The sequence below is a fragment of the Perca flavescens genome, chromosome 7, assembly GCF_004354835.1.
Source record: "Perca flavescens isolate YP-PL-M2 chromosome 7, PFLA_1.0, whole genome shotgun sequence".
Classification (NCBI taxonomy): domain Eukaryota; kingdom Metazoa; phylum Chordata; class Actinopteri; order Perciformes; family Percidae; genus Perca; species Perca flavescens.
This window is the reverse complement of record NC_041337.1, coordinates 29,234,169-29,260,482: the sequence shown is the minus strand read 5'-3', so window position 1 is coordinate 29,260,482 and position 26,314 is coordinate 29,234,169. Positions and strand designations below refer to the sequence as shown.

General features: G+C 40.5%; 1 protein-coding gene across 1 annotated transcript in view; it reads right to left on the bottom strand.

Moving 5' to 3' along the window:
• Positions 1 to 26,314, bottom strand: part of chchd6a (coiled-coil-helix-coiled-coil-helix domain containing 6a) — an 89,476-nt gene that overhangs the window by 15,560 nt on the left and 47,602 nt on the right. The window contains exons 6-7 of the mRNA XM_028583209.1: positions 24,089 to 24,159; positions 11,014 to 11,149 (exon numbers count right to left, since the gene is read on the bottom strand). Of these exons, the coding sequence (XP_028439010.1) occupies positions 11,014 to 11,149; positions 24,089 to 24,159 (207 nt within the window). The remainder of the gene's footprint in view (positions 1 to 11,013; positions 11,150 to 24,088; positions 24,160 to 26,314) is intronic.

The following is a 26,314-nucleotide window of genomic DNA, read 5'->3' as shown; positions in this document are numbered from 1 at the left end:
CAGCTTTGTAGTATCAGTGCTCATCACAGGGTTCATCTCTCCTTTTTCTTACTCATTTATTCTCTTTCGTACTGCCTGCAGAGGAAGTCTGCTCCATTATTTGTTTCACTTAAACTGATCTCCAGTTTCTGCCCGTCAACATTAAATCCCAGCTTTTACTTTAGACCTAATCGTTTCTTCTTTCACTGTGCTCTTTTGTCATGTTTTAGCGCTCCCCTCCTCATCTTCCTTTCTATTTTTCTCTTTGTAGGTCCAGTGTTTCTCAAAGCCTTTCCGTCTATTTCTCCTTGGCCTTTCACATCTACCACGGCTATGTGACAGTTTCTAGATCTCTGTATATCTACAGCGTGTTTTTTTGTTTTGTTCTTCAAAGCCTTTTCTTTGTATTTTTTCTTCAGTTTGTTTGTCTAGAATGTTATCTGCCAGCAGAGTAGCTGAGCTGCTGTGATCTTTGTACCGGCACGACTCCTGTTCAATCAACAATAAAACTGAAGGTAAAAGAAAAAAAATCAATATAAGTTTTGATACCGTTGTGATTCACTGGCTTTGCGAAAGTCAGTGTGCATTCAGATCAGCAACAGATACAGATTTGTTATCAGTATATCAGTATTGTCAATAGGGTTTTCCTTTGAGAATGGACTTATCAAAACTTGATGAAACTATTTTCTCTTTGCCCTTATCTTCTGGTGTTCTGTCCTCAGGGATTCTTACTTGCACACTAAGCCTCAGAAACAGCACAAACGCTCCTGCACAACAGGCTGGGCCATTTCAAATCACAACAGTGTTCCTAAAAATGCTATCCCATCCCTCTGTGGGTCTGTTCAACGCTCCACAGCATTGATTACAACACTGGCCTGTTTAAATGCTCTGCCCACCCCCCCACCATTAACATAAATGAGAGGGACAGAATATTGCAAACACTTCTTAGTATATTGCAATGCAATACATCGATACTACCAGCTCTGGTGTAAAGAAAATCACTATGGAGTTGAATCAAAATGTCTCTGAGACAAGATAAGCCTACAACTTGATGACCCGTAACTTAAGGTGTATACATTGTGGCGACTTTCTGATAGAGGTGTGACGAGATCTCGTCCCACGAGATATCGCGAGATTAAAATGTGATGAGACTTCTCGTCGAGGTAAAAATTGTCTCGCGATATCGGTCTCAAGTGCAGAGCAGCGGCCAATAGACGGAGTCTGGCCTGGTCGGACATATAATACATCTGGCTTTGAAGAGGAGTCTGGCTTGGACCTCTAAATTAGCATAGAAGATCCACTGCCCGTTCGCCAAAGTTGACTCTGACTTCACTTTTGCAGAGCGGTAGAGGATTTGCAATTGTAAAAAGCTGCCTGTAAAACCCAGCGTTAAGACAGTACGGCCTCACACTCTCTCTCGCTCTCTGGCGCCCAACACACACACACACACACACACACACACACACACACACAGCAGCGTGCAGTTCAGTGTGCCGCAGACTCGCGCAGATCGCACAAATCGCTCTCTTTCTCTCTTTTTAAAAAAAGAAATGAGATGGAAGCAGAAAGCAAAACCTAACTTTACTTTACTTCTAATGATATTAAACAAAGAGAAATGTTCTCCCCTCGTCTTAAAATGGTCATAAATCAATACAAGAGCAGCCTACTTCCTTGTTCACTGCTGCAAGGAAACGCTTGGTTACGTTGTAACCTTGGTTCTCTGAGTAAAGACAATTTTTTCCAGTCATATTTCTTAATTGAAGTTTTCTTTAAAATAGTGTTAAAATCTTCGTTCTCGTGAACCCAATCTTGTGTCTCGTCACACCCCTACTTCCTGAACATAACATTTTGGCATTGCTCAGGAGGGTGGTACTAAATCCAAGTTCCAGGTACTCTCAGGGAAACAAATAGAACAGCTGGTTTGGAACACAACGAGCGTGGTAATTAATACCACAGGACGTGTGTTTCCATTAGCACTACAGGGAAGGGCTTGGAATACCCAACCTGTATGCACAATGTTTTGGAGTAGGTTATTAGTTTAACTTCATATCCAAGTGACATTGGGTAGCGTTGGCGTTTTTTCATTCAAAATCTAAATTCAGAATCTAATGTTCTTTGTAGTGGGCTGTTTTTTCCCCACTAAATAGCCACTACAGCCCGACCAAATGCTACAGAAATGATTGTGCGGCATCTCTCAGTCAGTTCTGTACCAGATTCTACACCTGCACCTCCCTGTCTTCTGATTCAGGAGAATATTTAAGCAGCGGGATAGGTTGACATTATGGTACTCTCTTATTGCTCCACTCCGGCGACCTCCTACTACGGGTGGCAGTAAAAGTCATCACATGAATGTCAAAGTTAATCAATATTAGCGCCACTTTTGTTGTCAGCGTCTGTCCCAAAACTGAACTGCACTTTCCTACCAAACAGCACATTAAAATGAGAACATATGTCCCTGTACAGTGTCGCCTTTACAATGACGTTTATACATTCTGATTTATAAATGGAAAAGGCAGAACTTAGACCTTGCAGGTTCTTACAAAATTTCAGCTTAGAAGGAAAACAAGCTAAATGTCAACAAAAAAGTTTTGGGTTTGGTACAGGGCTGTCGGACTGGATTTTGATTTATGTGCAAATTCTACAACTCTGAGAAAATCTCCATTTTAACACAGAACTTAATAAATCTGTAATGTAGCCTCTGATGGACAGGAGACATGACATGGCATCAGTCAAACCTCCTCCGCTATTTCAACTAGCCCTGGATGGCATGACTGTCAACGACTGAACAGTCCAACCTAAATTATTAGCTAAACAGAAGAAAGGGAACTAAAGGTGTAAATTAATGCCTCTCACGCAGGAGAAGGACAGTCAATCTCAATGCACTGGGTAGTTTTGGAAAATGTCTTTCAGTATGATAGCTGACAAATTTGACATCTCATTAGCAAGTCCTCCTACTCCCTCTACTGTACCTCGCCCAGGCTGTCAGGGACTGGGGAGTTCAACAACTTGGACAGCTTACAGAGCATAGGAAAGGTAAGATTACAAAACAAATGTCTTATTTCGTAATAATCCCTTAAACAGACGACACACATGGGTTGTGCTTTTCTGTCATTTATTGTTGGCATAGCTCTACATGGAGTAAGAACAAGGAATATTCTGCCTAATTTTCTCTTAATATTCATTATTTATACGACTCCTAACCAACTGTTAAGGTATTAAGGCTTCTGTGATAACATACTGTACATGTTTTTTTTTTCCTCCTGTATTCCCTGAGTCTGCAACAATTAACCTTGGTATATATTGCCATTAGTCAACGTCTGGCTTTCACAGTAATGCAAAGCTAGAGGTCTTCTACCAAGCACCACAAAGGAAATACCTTAAGTACATATTTTCCCCATGCCATTTCTGGCATACCAAATATGTATTAATAAATAGATTCAGAACTTTTCAACTCTGTCTTAATACAGCAAATCAAATGCCATATGTATGTTGAAAACCTTTTGGTCTGTGTAATTTGATATAATTACTTGGCCAATTTAGACCAATTTCACTTTTTAGAGGTAGGGGGTTCATTGTTATAAATACTTTCCCCTTCATTATACCTCACATAAGACTATTCAAAAGATATTTTTCATGGTTACTACCCAGTCAGACTGCAGTCCAGAGCACATGCAGAGCAGCCACCCTACATTTAACTACATGTAAAATCACACGTTTTACCCGTACGACTGAAAGCTCTTTCAGCCGAACTGTTGATCACTAGTCTGGTTTAAAACTTTTAAAGAGCTTCTCAAGTAATGATTTGGGGCAACAAACCTACCTGTGACAGCAAGAAGGTATTCCTCTAACGTCATGAGCAAAACAGAACAATCTAAGAAGCCGTCATTGGAAACCTCCACTGTTGTTTTAAACAAACAGTCGCAGCCGCAAATTTGCGATTGCAAAGGCATGACCCGCCGTGCTCTGCCTCTGATTGGCTAGTAATCGTTGCCTTTGTTGGTTGGATAAGTTAGGTTTAGGCATGAGGAGTAAATTTGGTTAGGGTTAGAATATCAGGGTAAGCCAATCAGTGGCAAAGTAATCGTGCGCTCAGACCGAGGCGTTTTCGGTGGCGCAATCACATTACATTAACATAGTCGTCTCTGGGCACATAGAGCTCTATTGTACCTTTATTAATTGTGCAGAGACAAAAGACAAAAAAGGAGCTTTCTTGGGGAAAAGTAAGCGGGGAAGTTGGACTACCTGTTGGACTACCTGGAAAATTCTGAAATTATCTGTACGTTTTTGTGTTGATGGAGCAGCTACAATGTTAGCATAGCCCTGATTGATCTGAAATTCACAGAAAAAAGCATTTTAAATGTAGTTGTTTGCTTTTAGTCTTGCGGGCAGACATGATAAAGTATGATTTCAGACTTTTTACAAATCGTCATCATGATGTAACGACTTTTTATCTGTTTATTGCAATTATATTATGGCAAAATCGGTAGGCCGTGACCTGCCTTTGCCATCCTAGGAAACGCAAATTCGCATTTCTTGCATGAACGATATCGCGAGAATCCAGCTGCTGTGCGAGGTAAGCATTCTTCCGCCGCAGCAGCAGCAAGGAATCGCAGTCCACGAAACAAGGACTGTGAAACGGCCCTTATTGCCCCACAGTTGGTTGCTTCATGGCCATCGTTGACAAGATCATGGTGACCAATACTTCTTTAAACACACATTTCCAAATACCCTTTTCAATTACTCTGCTGCTCCTCAGCACTTTCCCTCTCGGATTCTACCTTTTGTTTCTCCCGGTTACTCTCTGACAGCCAGTCTGACAGGCAGCTTTTAACTTCAGGAGTAACTCCCTTGGTATTAGACCCAAAGCCTGTAATGTCTGCACTCCACAGCAGGGCTCCAGATATATACGTGTGAGTGTGTGTGCGCCTCAGTAGTTGGCCTTGCTGAAGGGGAAAATAATGACGTTTAAAGTTTCTGAGGTCTCAACCAGCAGCCGGCCTGATCCTGAACTCGCTGTAGCTCCACATACATCTGTGATCGGACATGCTGCTGTAACGCTCATCTCTCTATTCTTTTTTCAAAATCTCTTTTGCTGTTTTTATATCCTTTACCTGCTTTTTTTCTTCTCGGTTCAGGTATTTTCTCCACTTTTCCAAATCTCTTTTGTACCGCTCTGTCACTGTCTCACATTTTTCAGTCTGTCTTCCCTCTTGCCTTTCTCCCCTCTCTCCATCGTGAGTGACTAGAGAATCCCACCGAGTGTCTGGACAGTGTGTATGTGTTACATGTAGCAGTGCCCACGTCAGGCTCAGCCTCCCAGAGGATAATGACTCGAGGTTGCCTGCTCAGTCTCTGCGGACTCTGTGGGATCCTCCCCTCATTTGCCATCAAACACACACGCATGTACATACACACACACACACACATAAAGATGGAAGCGTAACCCAGCAGGCAGACGTCTGTCCCATGCAGGCCTTTTCTACTGACCCGCTGAGACACTGATCAAAACACATCACAGTCACTTCTGTGAGTCTGGAAAGACAAAACAAGAACTGGACCACATTTAGTCCCAATGAAGTCCTTTTTCACTCATTTAAAAAGCTTAGGAATGAAAATACATCATCTGTTTGCTTTCTGCCATCAGAGGCTGTGTCATTTCATTTAATTCATAATTTTGACTCATTAATTAAATAAGCAGGCCACTCCAAATTTTCTGAAAGGATTCAAACGTATATTTGCAATACAGAAGACATCCCACATCAACTGTGTGTGCTTATAAATAAAATGAAAACAGAAATGAAAACCAATTTTCCCCAGCCTCACAGCACACTGTGTGTCCGTAAGATGTACTAATTTAATATGCATTACAAGGAAGAGAAGGAAACGATGTTTGGCTTATATTTAACGCACAAAGTAGAATTATCACTGCATCAATATTTCCCCCATCGTTTGTTGGACTCAAACATTTGTTATAAATGATCAAAATGAATAAAAAGACATTTTGCTGCATTTCTCTGTTATAAGGGCTACGATGCTTTAAAAATCTGGATTCAGACTCAAGCACATGATAAGCTATTTTAGCTTACTAAACAACCTAAACAATTTTCATAACACACGTTAAAAAGCTAAAATTAGCAACTTTCAGCCTGTTCCAACAACAGCTGAGTGTTGTAATATTTTTTTGTTTTTAGACCATTCTTCAAATGGAACAAATGTGTTTGGGAAATAAGTCTGCTGGGTCGAGACAGAGTACTATAGTAGTCATTTAATATCATTTATCTTTTAATACTTGCTCTGTGTAAAGAGGTCATTTTGTCTTTAAACATCATAAGTTCAACATGACGAGTTGCAACTATTTTTACCCCCAAAGTGTCAGTTCATTTAGTAGCCTATGCATCTACTGTACTCCACAAGAAGAAAACAAGTTATCAGTGATAACCAAACTGTGACAGCTTCTAAAGACACATAATGGAGGAAGAACTTTCAAATTGACGTTCACATTGAGTGAAAGTCAGGGAGATGCCTCAAGGGCTAATCAGGAGGAAAGCCCTCCCCCACACACGCACACACACACCGTACGTATGTGCTCTTTTAAAGACTATCTTCAAAGAGTCTTCACTTCACTCGTTTCTTTTTTTCACACTAGCTAATATGATGAAGAAACTCTCACACACGTGCGCACGTACGCACACAAGCACGCAAGCACACACACAAACAAACACATGCCAACATTTGTAAGGACATTACACTCTCATAAGTGTAGAAATACAACACTAAAAACAAAGGTTTAGCTGTGTGTATATAGAAGTGGGTTTTGTGTGGGTTTCTTACAAGACAGATACAAAGCTACAGATACTACTGAAAGTGCACACACGTACAGGCAGCCACACACACACACACAAACACACACACACACACACACACACACACACAAACACAAACACACACACAAGCAGAGGAATCAAGTTCTGATTATCACATGCTGTATTAGTGTATGCCAGGGGAAGCCTCAGTGCCCCTGAGCAACGCAGAGGAGATGTGAGCAGAGTGCACCATGAGACAGAGCAGTACGTTGTCCGGGTGCATGATGAGCAGCTGCACCTTCAAATGTGTCTACTGTACAAACTTTGGAAGGGCAAGCTTCCAGTATTCTGTCCTCCAACTCCCTCCCTCCATCCCCCCCCCCCCTCCCCTCCTCCTCACATTTTCTCTCTAACTTTCTGTGAATTTGTAACTTAAAACTGCTGCAGTGATGCACATACGTAAGGAGAGGAACTTGTCTTTGCTTTTGAATAATACAGCAGTGGATCCAATTAAGGAATATTGAATGCTGAAAGTACAAGGCTAGATTTTACTGAGTGCATGCATAAGCAGTGATTCATGACTGTTTTTCACCGCGGATAAAATAGAAAAAAAGTCTGATTCATCATAAAGCAGAATGTGGCTGTCAGATCAGCAAACCAAAAAGAGTCGCCCGGTTGAATGTCGCCGGCACTCTAGGATCCAGCCAAGTCTCGGCAAAATGAAACCACAGCTCCCGACATCTTCGACATTTTGCAGCTCCTATGTTTACTTGTGACCAAGTCCTCGCTCCGTCAGTCTGCCGTTTCCTCTTTCTCTGTTCCTCCGACAATGCTTTTCTAGCTTTCTGTTTCTTTTTTGCCGGTTCGGGACAGACACTGACATCAAAAGTGCCGCTAATATTGATTAACTTTGACATTCATGTGATGACTTTTAATGGCACCCGCAGTAGGAGGTCGCCGGAGTGGAGCAATAAGAGAGTACCATAATGTCAACCTATCCCGCTGCTTAAATATTCTCTGTGATACTTGCTGACGCTGAGGCCGTCGGCTCACCGGCTGATAGTTGCAAGGGTGGTTTTTCCGCTCACAGGCGCTAGGGGGAAGCGTGACGAGCACCATTCAACTCGAAAAAAGTCATATAATGTGTAAAATGAAATCTAAAAAGGTTTATACTTTTCCTTTAACTTCCAATCAGCTGGTTAAAAAGCTGGCTAATTATTCTCCCCTACAAAGCCAAAAGACCTTAACTCGCCAGAGTGTGGAACTGAGAAAAATTACTTTAAACTTATTTTGTTGTCCAGCCAAATTAGTTTTTGGGAGGCGGGGGAGGGAGTAGATAGCCTATAATCTGGCTGAAATGAATAGGGACGGCCATCCTATTATAACGACCTCATCCACATTGTCAAAATCATTTAGATACTGAACCATTACATTGAAAATCTTTGAGATAACAGGAGCCTATGATTTATTGTAGCCATCCTAACAACACGCTAGCCTCGTGAGACCGTCCTGATCTCGCGAGCTCCAGTTTTCCACTCGCAGATCAGTCTGGCATCTTGAGGCAGAGAAAATTTGGAGCCGTTAGCCAAACGACCGGGCCAATCAGCGTTGGTTTTGAGGTGGGTTAGGTGGTGATAGACAGATGGTTTATCCAATCAGCTAACCAGTATTTTCAGACAGCGGTAGCCCTAATTCTGTTAGCCGCTTGCTAATGCTTTTTTTCTCTTGGATCCGTCTTTTGGAATATGGTCCGGGAACCTGAAATGGTGCCTTTTATCCCTAAATTCTCGCTACACAAACGGCAAATCTCCTTTACCGACATGTTGCTTGCATGCTGAGCTAACGAGCTATGCTTTGCCTGCAGCAGCAGGGGCGGGCTTGTGGTTGTATTTTCATATGCTTCGTGGATCTGATTGGTTGATTTGGCCCGTCTATTACCAACATAGGTGATAGACCGATGGTTCATCCAATCAGCTAACCAGTATTTCCGCCCCTTCCCAAAAGTTCTCCAACGGAAAGTTCCCAGATGGATATGCCGAGCAAATGTGAAGCAATCCATCTGGCGGAGTCAGGTTAACAACACGCTACCTGAACGCCTTTTTCTAGTCTTTTTCTTTTACTATTTCATTATATTTTTTTTAACTGCGCTATGACCAAAGAAACAGGAAAACTAAGAAGTTGGAAAGTAAAATCAGCTAGAAGATAAAGTATTAACAATAAATCTATTTTCCAAACTTATCAGGGGTTAAATCAAAAGTATAAGGCTTTGTTTCTTTTCACAATCATTTTTAATGAGTCACAAATATAACTGAATGTATCAATACATAATATAGTTATTAATACATTATTTATTTTTACATTCAGTTACTGTATATTTTTGACTTGTCCGATAACCTTTTTTCAGTTTTGAGGCACCCTGCTTGCCAGCATCTCTTATATAGTTATATAGTACAGTCTCCACCAGAGATGTATAGTAACGAAGTAGAACTACTTCACTACTGTACTTAAGTACTAAAAGGCTGTATCTGTACTCTACTGGAGTATTACGTTTTTCTCCTACTTCCACTTTTACTTGAGTACATATTTTCGTTGAGTTTAATACTTTTACTATAAATATAATACATTTTTTATGTGCTGCATCTTTACTCGTGACAAAAAAAGCTCTCACCTTCTTTCACCAGAGGCCTCACGATACGATATCATCACAATACTTATGTCACGAAACAATATTATTGCGATTTTTAAAAATATTACAATATTCTGCGATATATTGCAATTTACCTTTTTTCCAACTTCAAATTTTTCCCAATTTCAAATGATGTCCCCAAAAGGAAACTTTGTCAACATCTGTTTTATCTAAAAAGATCAATTTCTCTCTTTGTTCATCCCACTCTCTGCAAAATGGGATTGTCAAGCAGACAAACTGACCAACACATATGTAATAATGGATCGATACTTGGCGTCTGTGTATCAATACAGTATTGCCACTGAAAATATCGCAATACTGTGCTGTATCGATTCCCCCACCCCTAGTAGATTTCAGCCAAAATGACACCAGAGATACAGTCAGAAACACAGCTTAATTAATCGCCATCATATACGGTTTGTCCTCCTCTTTGCTACGATGAGGGACTGGGGTCAGGGATGAGTTTTCAAACTTTGAGAAAAAAAAATGCAAAGGACTAATGCAAACAAACAGGAAAAGAAGAGATTACATAATCATATTTACAGTCTACAGTGCAGGATTTCTGTTGTTATACTCTACTAGAATTCTAATGATGAGGCTGCAGACATTGTTGCTGCGTCTGATTGGACAACCCTGTCTTACTGTAAACAAGTGAACCACTTTCAGGAATTCTTATTTTTCTTCAATGAATAAGCTAAAAAAAATATTGTATATCAATGGCAATGTTAATGGGCTTCAGTCATATTCATAAAATATAAAAAATGTAATCACTGTTGTCTGGGAAAATGTCTAGAGGACAACCTGCTTTTCTTTCCTTTCCTTACCACTTTAAATGATTGTGTGCCTGCAAACTATCTTAAATTACAACTAAAAGTGTAAAGGCTGCAGTGACAAGCTGAGCTGCAACTGAGGAATTACAGTATGTAATAGCAACCCAAACTGCCTTCGAGAAGGGGCATTTTCAGCACTGTTAGGAAAACAGGTTTTGTAGCCCAGGAGAACTTGGATTTCATACTTTTACATCAGACATTTACTCTGAAAGCTGTTTCTAATGATGGTGAGGAGTTTCTCTGTGTATAAACCTAAAGTGACAGCACTCAAAATCCTATCAATTTGATGTTTCTGGATCCTTAACTCCCCCAGAATAATCTTGAAAACATGAGAAAAAAATGAATTTCTTTCTTTTACATCAGACAGTCAGAGTGCTGCTCTGAAAATAACATCATCTCTCTCCATGGAAAACTTCAAAAGACACCACTCAGACTGGAATGTTATATCAAATCCTTGCTTATTTGAGGGGTCATTAGAAGTACAATATGATAGAATTAATATAATTATTATTACATACTTATTATTTTTGGTAGAAAGTTGCTATTGATATGGCTTTAGAAAGTGATATTTAAGGTTAAGGATCTACAGTAGGCTTTTTTTTTTCAACTTCATGAAGTAAATAGAATATGTGATAATACTTTGGCTATATTAACCTTTTCAGATCTTCCCTGATATTCCAAATCCTATCCATTTGAGAAAAAAAAAAGCTCTCACCTTCTTTGCAGCATTGATACACTGCATGTATTCTTTGGCCAGGCCTGAACATGTTAGGGTCTGGTCTCTGTTCTCCCTGTAGCAAGACAGAATCTGAGCCTGCAGGCCAGGACACACCGGGTCTGTATTGCGAGACCTGCAAAAGACAAAGACACAGAGATACAGAAAGACGGAATTATTTTTCTCACTGACCGTGTCAATTTAGGCCTGCAGAATAATAATGCGGACTGAAAAAAACTAGAATCACTTCAAAACATCAATGTAACTAAACAACTGCTAAAGCTTGAAATTTGGACCAGATGTTTGAGATCAACCGAATTTGAATGTACAAAGTTTCACATATCACTTTGGATGGCTTTGTTGAGGATTTGTATTGGTCGTAACGAATACCGCAAATAAATAAGAACTCAAAAAAAAAAAAAAAAAAAAAAAAATATATATATATATATATATATATATATATATATATATATATATATATATATATATATATATATATATATATATATATATATATATATATATAAAAAACAATGACAACAATTGGTGCGACATGAAGTCAACAGGTGGAAAAGGAAAAATGTGAACGTGGAAAAAAAGCATAGATACAGCAGTCTATTTCAAGCAGCTATCTATGTTTGTATAAGAAACAATGGCTCACATAGTTGTTAATTAAACTCTCTCCTAGCGTATTCAGCTGCAGCAGGCAGGTGTTTTGAGCAAAAGAGTCTGAAGAACAGACTGGGGAACATAGTGGAGCATTTAGCAGCTAAAGAGCCAGATATTTCCCTTAGGAGTTGGTAGGGACCAAAAACAGAGCTAAAGTAGAGTGAATATTAGACTTAGATAACATCCGCTGGCCACAAACACAACCTGAAATGACTGATAATGTTGTGCCGTTGCGCGTTGGATGTGTGAATAAGCAACTGTTTGCAAACTAGTTCGCCACATCAACCCAAAGAAATCAACCATCTTGCAGAGTGGTGCTCAACGTCAGCAAAACCAAGGAGACGGTCGTTGATTTTAGAAAAAAAGGAGGCAAAGACACACGGATTTCGTTGTGCAACCCTGTGTTGCAGAATCCCAGTAAATGAACCTTGAACCTTGTGTTGCGTTTAAAGCTTGTTTCGGCTGCCCCCAAGTAGCCCAAAAAAATATGATTGCAGGTTTAACTTAATGAGTCATGACCGAAAGAATTACATCCAGGGTACAAGCTGCCGAAATGGGTTTTCTCAGGAGGGTGGCTGGCGTCTCCCTTAGATATAGGGTGAGAAGCTCAGTCATCCGTGAGGAACTCGGGAGTAGAGCCACTAGTCCTTTGCGTGGAAAGGAGCCAGCTGAGGTGGTTCGGGCATCCAGTATCAAAAACCGAGGAGGACACGCAGTTGGATGCTGTCCTCCTCTCCTATTTCAATGCCTAACAAATCTATGTCTTTCTCTCCCTGACTCTGTCTTTTACTGGTTGAAGCCTGAAAATATTGTAAACAAATTAATAACATAACTAATTCCACTGATCGGACTGTTCAGCTCTGTTTCAGACTGATACCTCCGGTTCAGGCTGGTCCTCATCCTCAACACGTGGCTTTTTCAGTCGTGGAAAATACTTTTCAATACTCATCTGGATTGAAGCAGCAAACATTCAGTGTAAGGGTAAAAAAATGACAGAACATTATTTATAATATGTTTATTTGATTCACAGCTGCTATATAGTGTTTTGAGCTCGACAAGCCAACTGCATTTTACCACAATCTTGCTTGTTTGCTAAGAGTCGGGTCGGTGATTTCGCCAGCCGTCTTCTCTCCTTGATGGAGACAGACGCTGAGTGCACAGTGGGCTCGATGGGGTTTTAAGCCTCCAACGTCGCCTTACAGGCAGCTAACCCTCACCGTAACCTTAAACATAACCTTGCCGCGCTGCCTGAAAGGCGACGTTGGGGGCTTAAAAACACCAAACGCCGCACGATGGGGAGAAGCTGTGTATGTATGTGAGCGAGACACAAGTGACAGAGAGATGGAGGAGAGCGGGTAAAGGAAATGCAGAAGAACGGGTTTTAAATAGCGTTTAAAAACAAAACTAAAATGTATAACGAAACGCAATGTGCAGCGGCCGGTGTTGATAGTGAGGCGCACCGCCACACATTAGTCTATGTGTGGGAAACACTGCTTCGAAAGATCTGTATTGCTGGTACAGTTCACGGCTTCCTCCAACATTCATGTGTGTCTTAGCCAAAAGAGAACAAAATGAAAAAGAAGGAAGAAGTAAAAACGTGTACACGAAAGAAGATGAGGCAAGACAAAGATGAAAAACAATTAACAACCTCAAACACTGCAACCTGTTAACAACCTACGCTGTGTATGGAACGTGCTTCATTGCAGATTATGCAATTAGTGCTAAATCACATTTAATTGAGAGGGTAGGATCATTCTGATCAAATACAGCAGAAAAGTGTTCTTTAAGAGACTGAATCAGCCATGCTTAATTTGATATGTGGGCTGTATTATAATTGGCCTTTGCCCGTCTATCTGTATGATTGTTAACTATGACAGGCTTGCTGCCTGGGTGCCTTGCTGTAATGGATTCTAACGGATTGAAGAGAAGACAAGCGAGTTCTGTTCGCTCACGCAGGTATAGAAAGGCACATGTATGCACAAATGTACACACCCACACACACTTTGTAGTTCATTGTAAACATGAAAGCACCACAATCCTGCACACACACACACACACACACACACACACACACACACACACACACACACACACACACACACACACACACACACACACACACACACACACACACACACACACACACACACACACACACACACACACACACACACACACACACACACACACACACACACACACACACGTTGATCCCCTCTACGCTGTGCCCATTCATACCCACTTTCTCCGAAAGCCTAATTAAAGGGTATTCTTTGCTTTGATTCACGGAGGAGAGCTGACCCCCGCAGCAATTGCAGCATATCCATATCCACACAGGCACACACACACACACACACACACACACACACACACTTTACTGTCAGCAACGGTATCATGGAAGTTTATCTGAGCATGGGTGATGAAGGTTAAAGAGGAAAATGAACAGAGACGGATATAAAAACATTAAAAGGAAGGAAGTAGTATAAAACGATGAAAGGGAAGAAATTAAGCGTTCTTTGGTGTTCCCTCACAAGACCATTTAAAAAAAAGATTACAGCCTATCAGATTACTCCATTCCCCCCACATCACCTCCAATGGTTTGTCTTGCCTGTTTCATCGGGGGCGGGGGTTTCCACTTTTGTCTCCGTCTTCTCTCCGACTGGGTCTCCTTTCTTACTTCTCTCTCTCGCTCATCCCCATCCTTTTCTCTCACCACATCTACTACATAGCGAGGACGACACCAAAGCGCGCCATCTTTATCTGTCTCTCCGTTTGAGGCCACCGGAGATAAGGAACTCTCCTTTAATTCGAAATAAATGGCCTTCATCAGGGAAGCCAAAGTCTCCTGATAGCGCTGCGTGGTTTATTAAAAGGCGCTTGAAGCAGAAAATTGGCTCAGCCGCAGCAAAAGCTAAAGCTCTGTCCACATGCCACACCAAATTGAAGGTGAGGTCTTAAATCAACAATATTAACTGAGCCGCTTACAAAAATAAATAAATAAATAAATAAATAGAGAGAGGGGGGAGAGAGAGAGAGGGAGAGAGAGAGAGAGAGAGAGAGGAGGCCTTTTTTTTTTTTTTTTAGCTGGAACAGCATCCTTGAGGGCCCGTCTAGCCAAATACAGGGTTGTTGTTGTTGTTAATGTGTGTATGTGCTGCGAAAGCATTTTAATGTGTGTGGTGGCAGTCATTTTTTGGAGAGTTCTCCACGCATCTGTGAGCGGTAAATATGACAAAACGCAAACAGTAAGATTAGTTGCTTAATTAATGGTGTTGCCCATTATTTTTAATCTCCGGCAGCGACGACGGAACACAGAGGCCTCAGACTTCTGGACCACGCACACCAGCTTACCCAGACAAAGACACGGAAAGGAATGAAAGGGGAGAAATTGGAAAATGGAAAAGACACAAAACACACCACCAACTACAAAAGCCTCTGGCAAAGCTACGAGACTGATAAGGAAGATGCTTTTATCGCCCCTAAACCATGCATCTCTAAGACTTAGAGTGATGTTTTTGTGTTTTCCTTAATGGCTTTGGCTATACATATGAAGCATTGTTTGTCCTACATGCCATTTTATTGCTATCCTGTCAACTACAAAGTATTGGTATTTGTACTGTGTTTCAGGCAACTAATTAGAAAATCTTGTTAACATCTCACAGGGAGTAGCGCCCAAGGAGGAAAAAGAAAGAGAATCCAATATTGTGACTGACTTGAGGGCTACAATACAGGTTCAGTGAAAGTCAGCACATTTTGTTTGTATACCGACACATTGGGCAAATGTATTAGTTTTGAGATAAAAACAATGTGTGTCTTCGTGTTTTTATAGTGCTTTATAATGCTTGCTTTGCCTGAAACAACTGCATATTTTAAAATCTGTTTAAACTGGGATTGATTAATTGATCATTGGTAACACTAACAATCAATCGATTCATCGTAATTAAAAAACATCAAAAAATTTGCTTCTACCACACAATAACAAATTTGTTGTTTTTCCCTCAATTAAAGCTTTATTTCTACAATGACATAATTGCATATTCTCTGACAGCATTGCATAGCCTATGAAACATCTAAAGATGCAGATGCCTATTTAAAAACACACATATTAAACACATTGAATATAAAAAATTAAAAATAATCACCGCTAACATATAATCTTACAAGAAAGACGCTAAAAAAAAAAAAAAAAAACTAAAAAACGAAGATGTGTTCCGAGTTTTGCCGACCGGATACGGCAAAAGTTTAATCTATCAACTAGCGTTAGGTAGGTTGTAGCGCTATCCCATTGCGTGCAGAGGGAAACCATTTATCTTGCCCCTCAGATTGAGCCCTGTCAATGGTGAGTTCCCAGACCCAACATCTTGATCCAGACTAGTGCTCTGCCAAAAACATCTTTATTCTTCCAACTAACAGCCTAAGATTGTGAGTAATAATATTTTCTTAACAAATTTAGTTGCCAACAATTGTAACAGATTGTGACCCAAGAGGTCCACTCGTTATCAGAGTTGTTACTATTATCGAATATTATTGTGATTTGTGCAATTTGTCGTTAACTGAAGTCATATGATCGAACGACATTTTTTTTTAAGATGAATCCTAGTTAGTTTCATCATGACGGTCTTGAATCCTTCAGTAATGAGGGTCAAGTTTAAGTTTGACACAAAATACGGCTGAATGAAATATTCTTTCATTGCCATGCTCATATCACCAACCATTAAAACCTTGGCATTTTGTCTATCTTTATCTGCCTTCTGGTCCTGGAGTCTGGAGGTTCTCTTAGCCCTGAACAACTTGAGCCTACACAGTCAGGATTAACATCATGTTTGATATTCTGTTTAACACTCTGCTCTCTTTCTCCGCTACAACTCGTGTGAATTCCTTGTCCTTGTCTAAGCCCTTTTGTCAAGGCAGTTGCTGTTGTGGTTGCTGCTGCTGCTCTCTCTGCAATTTCTGCCTTACTTGGGTGTACGGGACTTTTATAGAGGGAGTGTATGGCATACATCTACCAAGTCACAGGTGGCTGTGGAGATAGAGGTACTCAACTTGTGCCCGTATTTGGCTGTCCGGGTGAAAACATGGACAGACGGAATGAAATACAAATGCATTTGCTAATCCAAGATCAGCTGAGAAAGACAACTACTTCGACATTTTAGGAAATACGCTTATTTGTTTTCCTTCCCAATGGTGAGATGAGAAGATCCTGGGGTAAGGCTTGCCTGGTCCCGTTCAAAGCTTTATTCTAGCTAGTAGCTTCAGTCTTTATGCTAAAATAAGCTAATCGCCTAATCTCCTGTCTGTAGCTTCATTGATGCAGGAAATGGCATTTGACATGTCAGAGGGTCAGAATTCCTGCTTTACCATTACTGGCTTGATTAATACTGGTGCGGTGGTGAAGAAAATAGAAAAAGAGAGATGATAACAAGGGAGATAGAGGGCAGGAGAGGTGAAGAAGAATACAGCTAGAGAGACAGTTGCCTCTTATCTCTCGCTTGTAGCTTGTATGCACCTGTACCCTGACAGCTTTTCAATTGACTCAGGGCACACATCCTCTTCTCCCCTATCTTGTATCTCCACACTCCTTCACTCAGCCTCTCCCATCTCTCCATTCCTATCACAACCAGGAAGAGAGGGTCCTCTATATGCTTGTACTCAGACTTTACTTTGTCTCTCGTAAACATTGAAGTGGAGGTAGAGTACTTAATTTCTCTCAATGCCTCTCACTTTTGCCTGTGCAAATGGTGCCCCATTTGTAAGGAACATGCATTTGTGGGATGAGCAGCAGAGCTCAGTATGTGGGTTGCGCCCATGAAAAATTTGCGCCCATGACAATGCCAAACTGTTTTTCTTTGCTGTTGCTATTGACTCTTGTTTTGAGCTTCTGGTACCCCTAGGTGCTGACAATCAGGTGCCTGATTCTGCAACCAGTGGCCATCCCATATCTCCACAGTTTGGGACAAAACTCTATCCTCCAAGATGACAACGCTCATCCCCCACAGGGCGAGGTTTATCAGAGACTACCTCCAGAATGTGGGAGTGGAGAGGATGGAATGGCCTGCCAGCAGTCCTGACCTCAACCCCATGTGGGATCAGTGGGAACACTTGTGGGATCAGCTTGGGTGTGCTGTTCGTGCCAGAGTGACCAACACAACCACGTTGGCTGACTTGCAACAAATGCGAGAATGAGAGAAATAATCTACCAAACACAAATTTCCTTACTTTTTGTTTTAAGTTTACATCCATGAAAAATATTGTAAAGTATCCCTGGGCTTCTATTCAATTGGCCCCCATGTAACAATTTTCATTTCGTTAACTTAACTATGTTGTGAGAGTGGCTTTTGCAAGTTTGGCATGTCAGATTCAGGAAATGATTGAAATTGTTTTACATGTCCTAAACGATGTGTTAACAGGATGCATATCTTGTAATAAGCTTACATCCCTGACAGCTGTAAATTAAAGTATAGTGGTAGTTCTATTTGGAGGTGCTGTGGGATTTATTTCACCACTTGAGTACATTTGATGAACTCAATGGCATACTTGTTTTAACACTTATACCCTTTCCATCCAAACCAGGCTGCTTCATAACGGTTCTCCTCAAACAGCCAGTTAAAAGATCAGTGGCACTAAATGTACACGTTTGAAATTTACCGGGGTTTAAATTCAGTGAGCTACACACCATGTTTTAGTTGGATTTTCTCTTACAGCTCAATAACAATGGCCAAGTGTTCTGCCTTTTAACTTGGACCCTGGACTTTGCTTGTCAATGTTTCAAGCCTTATCGTTGAGTGATCGCCGTAGGCTGGTATCGTCTGACACAGGCTTGGAGGATCTGACAAAGGCTGGCTATTAAGGCTAGTTCGACTACTACTTTAACAGACAGCTGGCCTTGTTATAAAGCCTTGGATACTGACCAGTTTGACATGGGTATCTGCCCATCTGTCTGTCTCTCTCTCATTCTATTACTTTCAACTCTGAAGAGGAGTCTGTCTCACACTCTCACACACAAAATGTATCAAGACTAAAAAGACAACAGTTTCCATCCTCATGTCTTTTTCACACTCTGTCATTCCACGGCTAGGTAAAGCCTGTCAAGCTGGCAAATGCAAAATGCCTTTGGTAAGTAGTCATCAGTTAGGGACTGTTTGTTATTTATTTAAGGGGCCACCGGAGGAGTTTTGGGACCTTTAGCCAAAATAGACCTGACCCTCCCCTCGCCAGTAATAATTTTTCTATGACCCTCCAAAACGACTTGGAAAACAGGCACGGCCCTCCCCAACAATTTATTGATACCTTCTGTACTGGTTTGTGCTTGGCAAATATATACAGATTCCCATAGTTTTTTTTACAACCATGATATACGAGACTAAACCTCTGCTTTCTCATCTGACGCATCCCACTCCTCTGTTATGGTGTGGTGGCCATTTCAGTAGATTTACTCACTAACGTTGTTGTGGAAACACAATAAGCATGGAAACTAAATGCACACTGCCTGCATTACTGCATTACTTCAAATACTAAGTTACTCCTCTAGTAAACTTGTATTCACATGAAATAAAACATTGAGACCATTCAGCAAGGCACTCTGGGTAACATTCAACACACAAACTGGATGCTATGGACTCGTCAATAGGCTTCCTCCACTTCGCCGTTTAAACAAAGTGGAATAAACATAAATCCAAATCTACACAAAACCCGCAATCAATTAGTAAGCTGACATCAAATGTGGCATTTAGGAAACCTTTATTGCATCCTTGGCACGGTAAGATGTCCAGACTAGTAAAAGTCATTTTCGTTTTTCGTGTCCTGCTGCTCGCATTGTCAACCAGGAAATATTTTTTTTACTAAAGCAGTATATGAAATCAGATGTATTACCTACCACCATTTAGTTGTTCTGTGTTATTTAAGATATTTATAAAATATCTGGTCATGCCAGACATAATTATTCCACTCAGTTTTAAACAATGCAATTACCCGTTTCAGCTACCAAGGGGGCAGTACTCTCCGTGTCCCACAGCAAACTCATGGGTCAGATCCATCTGGTAGTGGGGGCCGAGACTAAGAGCTACATGGAAAAATATGAACCAAAATGTTGGATGACCCTCCCCTCAACAAAGAACAAAAAGACATGACCCTCCCCTATTTTCCTCCGGTGGTCCATTACATAAATATCGAACGGTCCCTTATACATAGCAATCTCAATGTAGACCAGTTCCAGAACACTGCTGCAACAATCCACTGCTAAGACGGGTAGAAGATCTTCTCAGAGTCTGTGTGCAGCAGTTTGTTCTTTTACTACCAGGTGGAAACAGGGTAACTAACTGGGCAAAATCTGTGGTTCCTAAAGGATTCCTGTGATAGGGGAGGACTATAAGACTGTACAGTACAATAGTGTTGATTAAGGATGACATCTGGAGTGGGGGTAAGGGGAAGCATTGGGATGGGAGGGTGCTGGGATTTGGTGATAACTGGTTTCTTCTTTACACTTAAATTAATTTTACTTTGTATTTTTGTATTAACTTGTATTTCTTTCACTGATATGCAAAGCAAAATGTGGAATTCACTGCCAAATTCATCTTATCTCATGCAGAACTTTCATTCAGAACTTGGACAGCATGGGGAAAAAATAAATGTGTGCAGGCAAATTTGGAGGTTTGGACAAAGAAAGCAATGCAAACAGAGAGATAGCGATAAGAAAGTGATTGAAGTGCCGTTTTATCATGGTCCATTGAATTTGACAATTTTTGTGTGCTACAGGTTGCAGTCTCTCTTACACACACACACACACACACACACACACACACACACACACACACACACACACACACACACACACACACACACACACACACACACACACACACACACACACACACACACACACACACACACACACACACACACACACACACACACACAGGCCCCTGTGCCTTCTGGTTCCCTCATACCCCAGATTGCTGGCAGCCAAAGCCCCCTTTTTGGTCCAAGGATTAAACTGAGGATTAACACATCACACATATATAGGCATGTATACACTTATACAAAACACAGAATGACATAGACAGTGGAGCCGGGGGAAAACTTCACTCTTTACAACATAAAACTGTCTTTTGGCATCTGAAAATGTCAGAACATGGCACTGTCTGTTGTTTTCGAATACAAGAATGATTCCAAGTGTCTATATCTAGACTCTGCCTCCCTTTTACTAACGCTATTTGACGCACACCAACACGAGGGCAGAACATGAATCATATCCATTTTTAGTAAAAACCTTTATTTAGTGGCATAGGCCTTTTTCTCAGCAGACATTTGGACTTGTCATGGTAGAAAGTGCACACTGTTAGAAATATCATTAATGATGGCTCTGTTGTAATTAAGTGAATAATGTAGCTACTAAGGTATACAGTTCCACATCAAATACACTCCATTTATTTTGTATAATTTGACACCATACACACAGACACACACGTATCCTTACACCTTAATCCACTCATCAAAGTAACACTGAATTCCCCGGAGGTTAGGGTTAGGCTAGATTACAGAATGAATGAGAGACTTATCCACACTCAAACCTGTAAAGCAGTATATAATTGTCCATAAAGGTAGTCCCATACAGGAAGCTCAGATTGTTTTATCTTCTCTGATAAAACCCTTGTGGATTTAGAATACCCTCTTTCCCCCTCCCCACACACACACACACACACACACACACACACACACACACACACACACACACACACACACACACACACACACACACACACACACACACACACACACACACACACACACACACACACACACACACAACCTCCCAGCGAGCAGAGGATTAACGGTATTACTGTATAGTATTCCCCCAGAGATCACCTGGTCTTCAGCATCAGCACAGATCAAAAACATGTTAACATTGGATTAAATCTGACTGTAATGGGGGTCTCATATTCCTGAGCAGCTGATAACAGGGTGCATTAACTACAGGGCTGACACAAGGAGCTGTGTATGCATGTGTGACTGTGGGGGGCAAGCTGAAAAACCTCTTCTTGTTATCGACAGGCTAAAAACTGAAGTGCAGGGCTTTGGTGTAAATGTGTAGTGATCCTCTATTCTTTCGGGACTAGGTTATTCGGTTAATTATGAGTCATCCAGGTAGAATTGACAGACCATGCTTCTTTCTTACCAGTAATGCTGTGTTTCAAACTAAAAATATTCCTTATATTTGTTTCCAGAACACCTCGAAATGGCAGCAATAGGACTCAAGGTCCAATTCAATCGCTTCTCGCTTCTTGTCCCAGCTCGATTTGATTTTGTTCAGTGAGTAGCTGCAAGGCTGTCTCAACTTGAGTTACTCATTGAAGTCCTCATTTGAGACAATGATTCCCGCTCATTCATTGGTGGTCCCGCTTCCTATGTTTTGAACAATTGCACCACCATAGCAGGCAGCGTGAGCAATACCTTACAATAACAGCAACTGTGTGGGCAGTATGAATGGGCAAAGTTGGGCATTCATGAGCACTCTGTACGTTCAACAGGCTGACCGGTACATACCGGACACTAAAAGAGTGGTTCAAAAAGATCTATTCATTTTGTATGATCTTCTGACTTCTTGTAAAAAATAATAATTTTATTTTGAATGAATCATACTGAGAAGCTTAACCATTAAGTGCTTCATAGACAAGGATTCTGCAAGTGATTCTGTATTGTAGCGGGATCCAATTAAGTGATTTGAGTACCTGAGTAATGTGTTCAAATTTACGTGTAAGGACTTCAGCTGCTGCATTTCAAAATGTTGGAGGCACCCTACTGATTGTTTGGATAATCCTGCAAATACAGTGTTACAGTAGTCTAACCTGCTTGAGATGAATGCATGCACCAGTTTCTCAGACTCTGTTTGAGATGTGAATGCTCTACGTTTTGATATATTTTTTAAGTGATAAAATGCTGTTTTGGTGATATTGGTGATGTGATTTTCAAAGTTGAGATCAGTACAACAAAATAATGCCAAGGTTTCTGAATTGCTCACTGTAGTTCAGAGACATTGAATCCAGGTGTACATAAATCTGTCTATGACTTTTAGGACCAACAACAATAATCCCAGTCTATCATTAATACAGTTTACTAGTTTGTTAAAAGAACTGAGATCAATGGAGGAAAGTGAAATGTACAACTGTGTTTCATCGGCACACGACTGGTAGGATATATTGTGTTTATGATAATACCAAATGGGAGCATGTACAGATTGAAGAGCAATGGCCCAAGGACTGACCCTTGTGGAACCCCAGAGAAGATTTTTCTTTCCGCAGATTTAAAACCACCTATCGAAACATAAAAACTCCTGTCCTTTAAGTAAGATGAAACCCAGTTAAGAAGAGGGCTGGCCAAACCAACTGAAACATGGAGACTTTCAATTAAAATGTTGTGGTTAAAAGTGTCAAAAGCAGCAGTGAGATCAAGCAGTACTAAAATGGAAATTCTCTGTGGGTCAGTGTTTATCTTGACATCATTAATTAATCTTATGAGAGCCGTTTCTCTGAAGGATGTGCATAAAGAAGTGTTTGTTATTTTGTCCTCATCCATAAATACTTGCGTGACTCGTTTTTGGAAAGCCCTGTTACTGCTGTAACACAAAATTTAACAGCAAGTCAAGGCCTGGGTGTTTTACAGACTGCAGTGGCAATAATTAGCTACCTTTTCCCTGGCTGTGGCTCATTACAAGTCCACAGTGAGAAGTGAAGATGGGGAAGTAGGGTATTGGTAAAGGTGCAGTAGTTAAGACTCATAAAACTATCTATCTTTCTGTCATATTTGCTAAAATTTACAGCAAATTTAGTTCCAGTAGAACTACATGAAGCAGATCATTAAAAAAAAAAATCTGGCTCCTCTGGCACCACCTACAGCCTGTAGTGCGATTTGCAAAAATCCACAGCTCCCTGTTCAGATGTACCAATCAGGGCCAGAGGGTGTCTAACTGCGTGTCAATCACTGCTCATGCAAATGCATTCATTCTCCCTTGTGGGGGGGAGGGGCTAAGAGACCGTTTTGGGCTTTAGCAGAAAGGGAGGAGGGACTGAGAAGTTGTCGATGTTCAAATTTTTTGGCTAAGTCCTGGTTCTTCGCAATCCTACCTACGGCACCTTTACATTTGGCTTAATTAAAGCAGCCAATTAAAAAAAACGTATCATATTAGTCAGGTGTGCTCTAGAGAATGTATGTATGTAAAAATGAGGAAAAGAGCAAATCACTATCTATCAGTATTAGTCTGCTGTGTGCATGTTTATGTACATGTGTGAGAGTTGGTGTGTGTGCGTCTGAGGCTCCAGGGAATAATATCTCCTTACTTTTGGAACTGCAAATTAGTTTGTAAATGTGTGTGTGTGTGTGTGTGTGTGTGTGTGTGTGTGTGTGTGCCACTCACCTCACATTTTCTTCGGTCTTGGAGGCAGCTTGGTGGAATTCATCCTTGCTCTGTTCATATCTTTCCAAAGTCTAAAAGGACAACACAGGAAGACATAAAAAAAAAACATTACTTGAGCTTTATTTTTTGTTTTTAATGTCTGCATTATTGTGTCTTCTTTTCTTTTGTATAGTAAGTTATTGTATTTCTAAACTGACAATCAGATCAGATTTTGGGTAGCAGCTTTACACAGGGCTGCCAACTTTTCAATTTAGTTTGAAGTGAGATAGTAAAATGACTTTAGATTTGACATGGTCATAGTCAGGGTCATTCTAGTCTTGCATAGCCAGACCTATCTCCACACTTGGCTGTGCCAACACTGAAGAAAGGTCAAGCTGAACCCCACATAATTCCACACTTGGGGAAAAAAAAAAAAAAAAAAAAAACTTTGGGTTTTGTATTTCTTTAAACCAATCACAAACGCGACGGTGCCCTTGCAAAGAGGGAAGGGGAGGAGAATTGTCTTTCTCTTCTGGAGAATTAGGTGATTAATGGCAGGCTTATAACCCTACATCCTGTGAGTCAGAGTAGGGTCATCCTGAACCACATTACATTGAAAATGTCAGCAAACCTCTGAAGGAAAAGATTTTATGAGAGTTAAAAAAGAAGAAGAAAAGAAGTAAATAACGTTTGTAGAGTAAATGTTCCGCAATGCATTTTAAGGTGATTTTCCCTTTAATCTTCAAAAAACAACAACATTGTACAGTAAAATACCTTCAAATTTGTCATGGTCATAGTCTGGGTCATGCTGTAGTGGAGAACTCAATTCAAGGATTTTTGTGTGAATTATGAACGTTATAAATTAACTGGAGCTAACTTTCTCTTTTGTTTTCTCAAAAACTGCACACTTAAATTTCTTAAACTTTTGCATGGTCATAAACAGGGCCATTCTGAACATGGCAATTGAAAAGGTTAGCAAACCTCTGTAGCAAAACATTTAATTTTTCAAAATCTTTTTTTAATTTACGAGACTTTAAAAATTATGATATTTTCAATGTGCTACAATATCATTTGAGGTGATTTTCCCTGTACAGTAATGTACAGTGAAACTATTTATGACCATAGACAAGAACATTTTGAGCAGAAATCCACTACACTCAGCGAACCTATAATGGACACTGTTTTATTAAATTTGGACTTCTTTGCTGGTGTTTTTATTTGGTATATAAAATGTAGCAGCTTCCTTTTCTCCCTTATCTTTCTACTGTCCATTTCTGGACAGACAGTCTGCCTTCCAGACTTTGAAGGATAAACCCCTTTGAGAGTTCAAACCTTGAACATCGCCTTTACTGTAAGATGAACCACACAGAAGACCCCAGGCCAAAAATTCAGTAATTGTTTTAACACCAAAACCTACAGCATAAAGGTAAAGTTGTGAAGATGTATAATCATCCAGGGGAAAGCTCTGCAATTCTAGCCTCTTCTAGCGAAACTAAAGCTCAGCAGTAACTAGTTGCATTGCTCAAAATATTTTTTAAGAAATCGTGATTTCTGACTTTGCAGCTTGCCCGGTGAACACCAAACCCCAAGCAAGCAGGCAGTGGTATTATGATAAAACAAGCAGCTAATCCACAACAACTGCAGTCTTTCCTCTGTTGATCCTCCTAGCTTAGGCCTTCCAGCACCCAGTACCACCCCCAAATATTTAACCAGCAAACTTTACCAGATGGGGAGGGAAAGATGATTGGGGTGGGGGAGAGAGAAAAAGCTTGAAGGGAGATAAAAGAAGAATAAGGTAAGAGAAGGTGTAGAAGGCATAAATGTAAGAAGCAAGAGAGTGGAGAGAGAAGAGAGATTTGTGTTCGACTACTTATGCTTGTATTTCGTATATGTAAGAAGGTATGGAAGGTACAAAAGGAGTCCTGCCTGTGACAGATTTACACTGTATTCCTCATACAGTTGCTGTTAAATCTAAATGTATTTGAAGAAAAAACAATGTTTAAACAACAGAAAGTTACATATTGCTTATGAAGACTGGAGGAACATTTGTTCCTCTCAGGGGCCAAAGCAATGGGTCCTGAGGGAGTCACCACAACTGGCAAGTGTCACCGTAGCAGTCCTGGTTCAAAAAAATGAGATCATTATGATTTTTTTGCCCTATCGGGACTATATTTATACATATTCACATCACATGACCTCTGATCATGTGATATGATGACAAGAGATAAGGGTCATGGGTCACCATAA